The following is a 12204-nucleotide window of genomic DNA, read 5'->3' as shown; positions in this document are numbered from 1 at the left end:
CGCTCCAGCGGGATTCGAACCCGCGTCTCCGACTGACCGTGTCGGCGCTCTAGCCAATTAAGCTATGGAACGATGTACCCGCTAGAGCGAAATTTTTTTACAGTGGCCAAATAAGAAAAAATTGACCGCTCCACGCCACGGTTCGCTTAAACCGAAAATAAAAATCATCATATCAAAAATTTCGCTCTAGCGGGTACATCGTTCCATAGCTTAATTGGCTAGAGCGCCGACACGGTCAGTCGGAGACGCGGGTTCGAATTCCGCTGGAGCGGTCAATTTTTGATATGATATTCAAAAATATTTAGAATTCCTAATGTGTGGGTACACAAAAATAAAATCGTACATATTAAAAATAGCATGGTGTCGTCTCCAGTCAAAGATTTTCATTGTAATATGAAACTTTGAATAGTTACGGGTCTCTGTAAAGAACTCACTATAGACGGCGCCACGGTTCGCTTAAACCGAAAATAAAAATCATCATATCAAAAATTTCGCTCTAGCGGGTACATCGTTCCATAGCTTAATTGGCTAGAGCGCCGACACGGTCAGTCGGAGACGCGGGTTCGAATCCCGCTGGAGCGGTCAATTTTTGATATGATATTCAAAAATATTTAGTAATAGTTCTTATTTATTTTTGTGCTACCCACACATTAGGGAATTCTAACTATTTTTAACTGACTTCCAAAAAAAGGAGGAGGTTCTCAATTCGACTGTATTTTTTTATTATTAATATTTTTTTAATGTATGTTACATCAGAACTTTTGACCGGGTGGACCGATTTCGACAAATTTTGTTTTAATCGAAAGGTGGTGTGTGTCAATTGGTCCCATTTAAATTTATTTGAGATCTAACAACCACTTTTCGAGTTATATCTAATAATGCGTTTTTACTTGATGCTTTTTTCGTCGACCTGCGGTGTATTATACCGCATAACTTCTTACTAAATGTACCGATTTTGATTATTCTTTTTTTGTTGGAAAGAAGATATCCCTAGTTTGGTACCATGGTAAGGAAACCAAGACCTGATGATGGGATCCCAGAGAAATCGAGGGAAACTCTTGAAAATCCGCAATAACTTTTTACTGGGTGTACCGATTTTGATAATTTTTGATTTAATCGAAAGCTGATGTTTATCATGTGGTCACATATAAATTTTATCGAGATCTGATAACCATTTTTTAATTAATCTTTGATAACGCATAGTTACTTGACTATTTTTTCGTCGACCTACGTTGTATTACTCGTCGATGTAATTGAAGTCGGTTTTTTTTTTCGTTTGCGAGCAAACACAATTATTTAATATCATATAAAAAATCCGTTCCAACGGGGATCGAAAGGGGTAGTTGGAGATGCCGGTTCAAATGTTTTCGATCCCCGCTGATCCAGATTGATGGAATATTAAAAAAATGTATATTTTAGTTATTTAGTTCTATATTTTGAATGTATTTTTTTTTCTTTAAACCCTGAATGTTCAAAATTTTTAGAATAGGCAGATGACTTAATTGTCTAAAGCGCATGCTGCAATTGCCTTTCACGCGCTCTTCACTCTTTCCACGGCGCTCACACAACGGCGATTGCGGATTCGATTCCCGCTTGAGATGGATATTTGTATTTACAATATTTCTTTCCGTTTTGACAACCCGTAGTTGAGTGGAGTGGTGGATTAAGCTCCGACCTTTTCCCTACACGGAGAAAGAGGTTTGTGCCCAGCAGTGGGACAACAGAAAATATATTTCAGCCTGTGACCACAGCAGAAAGATAGAAAATAACTAATTTTTTATTCAGAAATCTTAAGATTGAACTTTGACGCTAAAATGAAAATAAAGAGCATCGCACTATTCGGGTTCTCGAGCAAAAATGAATTATGCTAATAAACATAAGTACTTGTATGTAGGAATGATCAAATCGATATAGGGTAGATTAATAGTACAATTGAAAGTAATTAATAAAAACACATCTCGTAATCATCGCATTATCCTAAATTATTTAAGCACGTAGGATATTATTTTTGCAAATTTATTTAGTTTGTATTAGTGATTTACAAAATGAACATTGAAATATGCTTCGATATAAGAATTAACCAGAACAAGCTGGATATTGGTCTCGAGGCGGTTATTGAAAAGTATACTGTATAATCAAGATTAAAAGCACTAATCCTATAGTTATATATTTATAGGCTGGTTTTATAAGACTATACGAAATAGAGAAAAGAAGGTCAAGCTTTTATGAGTTGTAAAATAAAGGTTAGGTAATTATATAATACTAGTGGTCACTCAGTGGTCGAAATTCGACCATAATTAATGTACTCGTAAATTATAAGTTTGAACACTAAGCAAAAGACTATATATGCGTGTGTGTGTGTGTGTGTGTGTGTGTGTGTGTGTGTGTGTGTGTATTAAATACATGTGTGTGTAATGTATTTTTTATGCATAACTAAAAAAAATAGCAATCTGCACTTCTTCTCTATATAAAGTATTAAGTGTGCGAAATTTCAAACTCCTCCGTCCGCTCAATTCTCGTAAAAAGGAGTACAAGTACATAAGTCGACAATATAGATTAAACATTTGGAATTCTTGATGTAATTGGTAATGTCGTTAATGAAAATATTTCATAGAAATGGTCGTAAAATTAATCATTGAGGAACACCAGACACAACGAGATAAAACAGGGAATGATGACCTTTGCTACGTATGAGCGTCTGTTAGCTAAATATGAAGAAATCCAAAACGAAAGAGGTCCTCCTACGCCAAAAGTTGAGAGTTTGCCACCAGCAGTTTGTGGTTTACCCTGTCAAATGCTTTCGAGAAATCTGTATAAATTACATCGACTTGTTTACCCACATCAATAGGTGCTGTAACGAAGTTCATGAAATGAGCTACATTTGTTATGGTAAATCTACAGCCAATAAATCCGTGTTGAGATTCTAAGAGTGCGTGGTGCACGTGGCGTGACAAAATTGGTAGCAGCAAAAATTCGAAGACCTTTGACAGTGTCGAGAGTATTGATATAAGTCTGTAGCTGCTTATAGATTCACGATCGCCCTTCTTATAAACAGGAACTATACTTGCTAACTTCCATACCTCAGGATAAAAACCAGTGCATAAAGATTAGTTATATATAAAGTGAAGGGGTACTGATAATGGGACAGCGCATTCCTTAATGTATAAAGGAGGCAAATTCTCCGGACCAGATCATTTTGTCGTCAAGCCCTTTCAGCTTTGTGATTACATCCTCAATGTTTATATTAATATTGCAAAGACTATCTGATATAATATCCAAGACATGTGAGTAATTTTGTGAATATTCACTCGAGTAGTAGACTGATGCGAAGAAATCCGCAAAGAGATTGCACAAACTAGTACCATCTGTAGCAACTTTATCACCAAACTTCATGTGTGCGGGATATATGTTTGTTACTGCTTAGTATTTTTTAGATGAGGCCAAAAACAATTGCGATTTTTCGTCAAAGTGTCTTCAATTGATGCAATATATCTGTCATAGCATTTCTTAATTAAATTGTTACCGTCGTTTCTTAGGGATTCAAACTGAATTTTATCAAGCTGGTTTTTGAATAGTTTAAATTTTAAACTATATTTTTTTTATTTTTAACATAGAAATAAGTTTGTAGTTATACCATATAGGGAATTTACTGTTTTTATGTTTAGTCTTAGGTACATGCTTTTCAATGATTTCCCTCAATTTAGATTAAAATATTTTGAACATAGAATTGACATCATAACAATTTGAAATTAAACTAAGCCAAGGTATTATTTAAATCATTGATAATATCACCATAGCTTGCCTTATAAAAGTTTAATCTTTCAGTGTTCTTTTCATCTATATTATTTAAGTCGCCTTGTTCAAGACTAACTAATAAGGGTGAATGGTGATTGTCAACTATGCTGATAGGGCTTAGGTGTATAATGACATTGACTTGTGTATCATAAGTGAGGACTAAATCAAGTAATTTTTCATTGGAGTTGAAAATGTTATTAAATTGTTTATTTTTTTCAATAAAATCAATAAGAGAAAAACCAAGACAATTACCACATTCTGGGTACCTACTTATAATGTACTTCTGGTAATACAGACCACAATATACGATTTAAATTAAGGTCACCTATAATGAGCACAAACATCTTAATCGTAAGTATAAAATAAATAAAATAAAACGAAATTATACACTAACTTGGAAACTGTTCAAAGAAATATATAATTACCTAAAATCTGCGTATGCAAGTGCCGTTTGGTTTTCTAAAATAAAATGGCAATTAGTAAAGATTAAAATTAGTAAGAACAAAATTAACAGAGATCTTGAAGAATACTGCAAAATTAATATTTAAATACTACAACTTAGCAATATAATTTTATTAATATTAGAAATATATACTTATAAAGACTACGAAAAATAAAAAACTAAAATTTTACAGTGTGCCTACTTTAGTATTCATCAGACTCCATAAAAGAATTGTGTTATCATTATCAATTTGTCTTATTACACTGTCAATGCTGTCAAATGTCAATGTCAACAGACATTTGTAAACCAAAATATAAATAGTGATAACAGAACTTAGTAGAAATAATTTTAAACATTATATTAATTTAAAAATAAGTGTTAAATTATACTCTTAAGAGTGTTTTTGTAGTAATAATCCACACTCAGCATTTTTAGCTATAAGTCATTTAAATATTTATAAAACTATAAGTTCAATACCTACATCGAAAGCGGGAAACTTTTATAATATGTCTTTACCGGGAGGACAAGATGTTGTAATTTCTGACGATGAAGAAGATATGAACTTTGACGACAAAAAGGTTTTTAGAAAATCAACACTGGATTACCTTTTTCCTTCATCAACTTCTAATCTGGGAGAAACAGATGATAATGTTCTTATATCCTCTGATGATGATAAAGGTACTCCTCTAAAAAACACAAAAACTACAACTTCGGCACGTATACCAACAACCTCGACAGCTGGGATATATAAAAAATACATAGAAGGTGTTGAAGTTATTCTTCCAGTAAAACCATACCCCTCCCAACTTACCGTGATGAGCAAAGTAATTACTCTTTATTTTCATAAATTATTTAATTATTTCTTTCTTATTCTTTCCTATAGCTTCTGCCCGCGACTTCATCCGTGTGGAACTTTTAAAGGAGAACAATTCTGTCATATATGATTTTAACAGTTTACGCAGCGCACGCAGCGGAAGCTCTCAAAAGGAAAAAAAACCCTTTTTTTGAAACATTCTTCATTGGTACTCCGCCCCTAATGGTCTCAGCGTAATTAATATATAGCCTATAGCTTCTTTGATAAATAGGCTATTTAAAACTGAAAGAATTTTTCAAATCAGACAGGTAGTTCCTAAGATCCAGCTAACAACAAATTCTTCAGCTTTATAATATTAGTATAGATTTTTTTTTACTTTATAAAAAACAATAATTAAGCTATGAAAAGTTTATGCCAATGCTATTTAATCACAAATGAGACACATTCACACACTCCTATTAGAAGCAAGCTTATACTGAACAAATCACACAGTATTCATCATATAATGTGTATCATTGCATCAATGAATAGTAAAAAAGAAAGAAAATACACATAATCAAGTACTCACATGAAAAAAAATGGAGGTATCTTTAAGTATAAATCAGAAATGATATGCAGTATATACAATACAATCTTAGTTCATTTTGGAAACTAGAACTAAAATAACAACAAAAACTAACATGAACCAAACTGGTAGTAATATAACATCTTTTGTAAAAATCAATTTTTTACTATTTTAATAAGTTCAGTTACTCTTATAGTACTGGGGTCTTCATAAGTGATTTTATACTAATATAGTATAAGTTAAAATAATATAATAAAATCTTTAATAATGCGCTATTTTCTTCTAGGTAATATCTGCTTTAAATAAAAAGAAAAACTGTTTAGTCGAGAGTCCCACTGGCACTGGCAAAACTCTTGCGCTTCTTTGTGCCGCGTTGGCTTGGCAGCAACGAGAGGAAGGTTAGTCAATATATTTTAAAATGGCAATAAATATTTGTGTGGATTTTCCGTATTTTTAATATTAGTGTTTTTTTAAATTTGTGCATTGTAAATAATACATACAATTATTTTAGTATGTAAATTTAAACTTATTATAAGTCAAGCAATAAAATACTGTACAAGTAAATATATTCAAAATCTTTTTTTTTTTAACTAGATAGATAGATACTCTTTATTGTACACAACAACAATCAACACAATAACATATTACAAATAAAAAAATAAAAATAAAACAGTGTACAAAGGCGGTCTTATCGCTAGAGTAGCGATCTCTTCCAGACAACCTTTGGGCATATAGGACACAGCGTAGTGAAAAAGCGGTAGGGAAGTGTATACAGATATAACTAGATAGAAGAGATTTTTTAATTGCTACAAAAATAAAAAAAGTGGTGTAATAATATGTTGTAACAATTTTAGGTACATAATTATTAATAACAAAACGTTCATTTCCCATCTATGAAATTAATCATGTTAAATTAAAATATGACAAATCTGCATGTACTGGTAATTTGACTGGCCCGATGTTTCAGTTGACAGTGACTCTGTCTTTTACCCCAGTATCAATGTTGACTTGATGCTAACTCGATGTTGTATTTTCGTATGTTGTATGTATATATCAATTTATTTAAATATGTATATCAGTCCGCAGCTACCTATCACGAACAGTAAGTTGTCTTTCTAAGGAGCAGACAACCGTGTTTGTATGTCACATATATTTACTTCTATAATTTTTATTTATTACATTAATCGAAAACAGTAAATTGATACTTGTCTTCACAGGATTGTTAAAAGTGATAACATTGTGTAGGCAGATTCTAATTTTACGGTGTAGAGATATTTTATATTGAATCAAATTGCAATTGATATTTGATTCAATATAAAATATTGATATCATGGATTCATGTATAAATATAAAAATTAAATATTTTTTAGTATAAATTCTAATATAAAGCAAATTGCGTACAAAGTTATCTATCTATATTACATAAATGACTGTTTATCTGTATGTCCTTCATAGAATCGTAAACTATGCATTTGATCAAAAAAAAAAAAAGCGTAGCAACGTGCGCAGTGTATAGCTAGTATCAGTATAGATTTCCATTCAGTCAAGATTTTTTTTTGTGTTTAATTTGTAATCTCTAAGAATCTTATTTTGAAAGAAAGATTGCTTAAAACAAAGTAGTGAAAAGAAAAAATATATCATGGACTTTTATCACCTGGACGTCATACGTCAGAAAGACGTCAGTAGCGACAATCGTGAGAAATAAAATAATAATTGGCAATCATTGTAACGACAATAGTTCTAAGCCTGAAAACTCGTACCGCGGGCAAAGTTATGAAAAGCGTCAATTGATCACAAGTGCTCGCGTGCATAGCTCAGTATAACCAACAAACTGACTTATAAATCAAAAATACTGTCACACGACATCGCAAACAGCCTAACATGAAAATTGCAGTAGGTACAACCGAATGCATTTATTGCATGCGAACCATTTGCATCCGATAAGGGCGTAGCTGATATTTTCCATGTTTTTTATTGTTACCTGATTGGCCCATTCATTTTGTCAATTGCTACATCTGGTACCTAACGTAGATAATTCGATCGTTTGGTATTTTCGACATGAATGTATTTGCATTAATCAGTTCTTAGCCCATAAATCACGTATCATCGACTCCCTTTTACGGAAAACGTGATACCTCATGGACTGTTAGGTACTCTGATTTGTCAATGCAACTTCCATGGTTTAGTGCTTTTAATGGTTATTTAGAGCCTACGAAGCTCAAAAAATCGTGAATGTTTAAAGATTAGTGAGAACACACATAATTGTTTTTGCTCGGACATAAAAATTTAAATTTTTTTTATTCCTTTTCAAATTAAATCGACAAGAAATTAATATACAACGTAGGTAAGTCAATAAAATAATCAAAGAACGCATTATTATGAATAACTGATAAGCTAGCTTATCAGATCTCGATCAAATTTAAATAGTATACTAAGCTCCAATTTTCGATTAAAAAAAAAGAATTATTTTAAGCGCTACACCAAGTAAAAAGTTAGGAGGCAACGTACAAAAAATACGTAGTCGAATTGAGAAACTTCTCTTGTTCAAAGTCGGCTAATTAGTCAAGAACAACATAAAGTCGTAGAGTTAGTTTTTTACTCATCACCATCATCACCATAGTCTAATACAGTTCACTGCTGGACAAAGGCCTCTTTCTAATGGTTAGTTATGCTTACAAATCGTTAAATTCGTAAGCATACCTAACACAAGGTTCGTGCGAAAACCGAATTTGATAATTCTTTTTTTTTTTTTTTTTTGAAAGAAGATATCCCAATGGTAGTACCATGATAAGGAAATCAGGATCTGATGTTGAAATCCGAGAAAAAACGAGGGGAACCCTCGAAAATCGTAGTGACGACTAGTGCGTTTGTTAATGTTTTTCGTCTACTTACGTTGTATTACTTGCCGATGTAATTGAAGTCGGTTTTTTCGTTTGCGATCAAACACAATTATATACTCATTGAATGATTTTTCATCGAATAGGAAATGTGAATACTACTTTACTGGACATAACTTGTCGTATATTTAATCCAATTCAAAAGCAAATATCTACGATGCTTGCTATCAAGTCTGCATATATTTACTTGCATCAAATAAGCTTAACCGCACAACTGCATTTAGTGGAAGTCCGAATTAGTACTTGACTTTGTAAATTATCGATGCTGATAAATTTATTGCTACTAGTACAATCGATTAGTGTCATGTAATCATAATATGAAAAACTATTACAATTGTTCTATTCACTGTTTAAAATTCTCTAAAATTGTTATGATAATTATGTTATACTATCATATTTGTTTAATATTAATTCCCCACCTAAAATGTCTCCACTGTGAGTTCTACGTCCCACATTCTTCTTCTTCTTCCCTCAATGAAAAGGATCGCGACCACGAATCCAATTCCATTGGAGGCGATCGTAAGCAGCATGTATTGCACGGTGCAAGCTGCCTCCCACTGTATTCTTGATGACATCAGACCATCTTGCTGATGTCCTCCCTTTGACGCGTTGCCCTTCAACTTGACCCAGTACTATAAGTTTCTCAAGACTATGCTTAGGAGACCGCATAATATGCCCGGAGAAGGTAAGGGCCCGCTCCATGAACATCGTTGAGAGTTGCTTGGTGATGTTCAGCTCTTGTAAAATTGACACGTTCGTCTTCATGCCAGTCCAAGGGATTCAGAGTAGTCTTCGCCAACACCACATTTGCAATGCATTGACCTTGCTGTAATCGCACTTCTGAGGCACCAAGTTTCCGCCATACAAGAATATCGAGAACACAAGAGCTCGGACCAGACGGACTTTGGTTTTGCGATGGATACCACGATTCCTCTATATCTTGTTTAAGTTGGTCATTGCAATTTTAGGCAATTCTAGCACTCGGCGAATTTCTTCAGTCCAACTACCCACATTATTTATTAACGACCCAAGATAGACAAACTCATTGACTTTTTCATAAGTATTAAGTGCATTCGAGTGAAATAGAATTTGAGCTCTATCTACAACCATAATCTTGGTCTTTGCATGGTTAATTTTAAGACCGAGCTTGGTACTTTCAACTTGAATCTTCTTCAGTAGAACTGCCATCTCTTCATCCGAAGCTAGTAACGTCGTGTCGTTAGCATATCTTAGGTTTGTTATCTTCTGACCTCCTATTGTGACGCTCCCATCCCAGCCATCCAACGCTATCCTCATTATGTACTCGCCATATAGATTGAATAGTTTCGGGCGCAGAAGACAGCCTTGTGGTACGCCACGTTTAGTATGGAAGGACTTCGACAAATGGTTTTCCAATTTCACGAAACTGTTTCCATCAAGGTACAGATTCTGTATCAAGAAAGTGAGATGAGAAGAAACACCCATTTCTTTGAGCACATCAAACAGACGCTCCTACTTAACACAGTCAAACTTTTTTGTGTAATCTATAAAGGACATAACCAGTGGTTTGTTAAACTCACAGAACTTCTCAATGAGAATCCGGACATTCAATATTTACTAACGAGTTCCCTTACCGGCTACAAAGCCAGCTTGTTCACTCGGTATCTGGTGAGCGATGTAAGATGACAGACTAGCGCTTATTATGTGTAACATAACGTCCCACATACATCGGCGGAATTATTTTTAACAAGCTAACAGACAAAAATTAATTTGAATTTATATTGCGTTTCGGAAAAAAATTATATTCCTATTCATGTAAAAACATTTAGGTATTGGACTTTTAGGACTTTATTAAAATCAATGTCAACGTTATGGTGACTTACTCGTCGCCTGATAGTGAGAATAAATTTTAACTGAGCATTTGGTTGTGACGCGTGTCAAATGAAGCCCCTAAAGTTTTTCGTCACGACACTCTTTCGCCAATTTTCTTTGTGTCAAAAATCTTGACGTCTCAATCGTGTGCCCCTAAAAGATCTGGACAGATATTTTTTTAAGTTTTCAGAATGTCACGAAACATTCCCGGTTGGATTCACACGAATGTAAAATTAACTGCAGATATCATCGGAGTTAGACAACCTACGCGATAAATTATTATTTTATCAAGAAAAGTTTGTTTCTTTGTACTCGTTCCACTGATCAGTTTCTTAATTAATATAATTTTAATTATTAATATAATTTTTTTATTTGTATTTTTTTTTTCATTTCAAATTTTTTATCGTGTGATGATTAACTTTAAAACCTATACTAATCTTAACCTTAACGGGACTTTCTTCACCACTACTATCTTTATTTAGGATTAATGTGTTAACCTGGAACCTTTATTATGATATACATATTTAGGTCCCTAACCGCCTTCTGGCCTAGTGAGCCAATTTTAATCAATAGGATCTTTTGCCAACGTTAATTAATAGTAATCCACAAAAATTCTAGCTATTTTTAATTATGAAACCCTTGAACCTACTTCATTGTTAAATTGATATACATTCTAAGTATATTTGAACATTTTATAATATTATATATAATTTTATTGGTTAAGCCAACAAAATATATTGTTTTCTTCTCTAGTATAAGCACTTTCTCTCGTTTGCTAGAAAGTAAAGAAATGGACGGACAGTCAATTCCTCTGTTCGTAATATTTTATACGTTTCAAGTTCTGGAAAGACATTTAAAGGCACCTTATAATTTCGAACGCATCAATTACCGAGGATCCTAAACCGCACGGGTACGACATGTCGCCGCCCTAACATGTCTTTGAGCTTCCCTTCATCCAGGCTCCCTTTACTTTAACCGCTTTTTTTTCTTTCCGCGTAGCTGACAACCCTTTTGCCAAACTGAATTCGAATTAATTTATTTTTTAGAATATTCTGTCGTCGATAGTTTTGAGTTTTTTACAAAAGAAAATATAGAAAAAATTATTTTGTTACGTCAGTTAATATACCAATCCGAATTAAAATAACCGTACCTATGTTATCAGGTATACTCGTTAATAGTTTTTCTGTTACAAAATGGCGATAAATGCAAAAATATATATAATCCACAAATACAAAACATAACCTTTCGGTACTATTTATATTATACTACTAGTTGACCTAACGAACTCCGTACCGCCTTATTTTTTTTTTCTTTAATATCATAATTACATATACCAATAGCCTATCTTTCAAGTTGGATCAAACTGCACACGGTGTGCAAATTTGATTAAAATCGGTTAAGTAGTTTAGGAGTCCCTCGCGGACAAACAACGTGACGCGTAATTTATACGTATTAAGATTTTACTGAGGTAGGGCACGCCAGGAAATATTTTGCTTAAAATCTTGAGCAACCCGACTCAGGAAGCACCTAAACCTTACAGAAGGTCACAGCTAAATAATACTGCTTTCAAGCAGTGTTGTGTTCCTGTGAGTAAGGCGACTAGAGCTCCTGGGCGATTGGGCTTAGTCGGCAACGTACGTGCAATGCTTCTGGTGCTGAATCGTCAATAAGCTACGGTAATCGCTTACCATCAGATGAGCTATTCGCTTGTTTGCCGACCTAGTTGTATAAAAAAATACTATAGTAATAGCATTCTACACGCTCACTCGTAAATACAAGACCAATAAACTTTTAGACGTTTTAATTTTAGCATCGTGCATAAACAGCGGCGGGTTAGTGC

General features: G+C 33.5%; 1 protein-coding gene across 1 annotated transcript in view; it reads left to right on the top strand.

Annotated features, from left to right (window-relative positions):
• Positions 1 to 4607: 4607 nt before the first annotated feature.
• The window catches only part of LOC123663251, a 54305-nt gene continuing 46708 nt past the window's right edge, over positions 4608 to 12204 (top strand). The window contains exons 1-2 of the mRNA XM_045597939.1: positions 4608 to 5061; positions 5903 to 6014. Coding sequence (XP_045453895.1) covers positions 4744 to 5061; positions 5903 to 6014 — 430 coding nt within the window. The 5' untranslated portion in view covers positions 4608 to 4743. The remainder of the gene's footprint in view (positions 5062 to 5902; positions 6015 to 12204) is intronic.

The sequence above is a fragment of the Melitaea cinxia genome, chromosome 20 (assembly GCF_905220565.1).
Source record: "Melitaea cinxia chromosome 20, ilMelCinx1.1, whole genome shotgun sequence".
In the NCBI taxonomy this organism is placed as follows: domain Eukaryota; kingdom Metazoa; phylum Arthropoda; class Insecta; order Lepidoptera; family Nymphalidae; genus Melitaea; species Melitaea cinxia.
The sequence above is the reverse complement of the archived record's forward strand: the minus strand, read 5'-3'. Positions and strand labels throughout refer to the sequence as shown.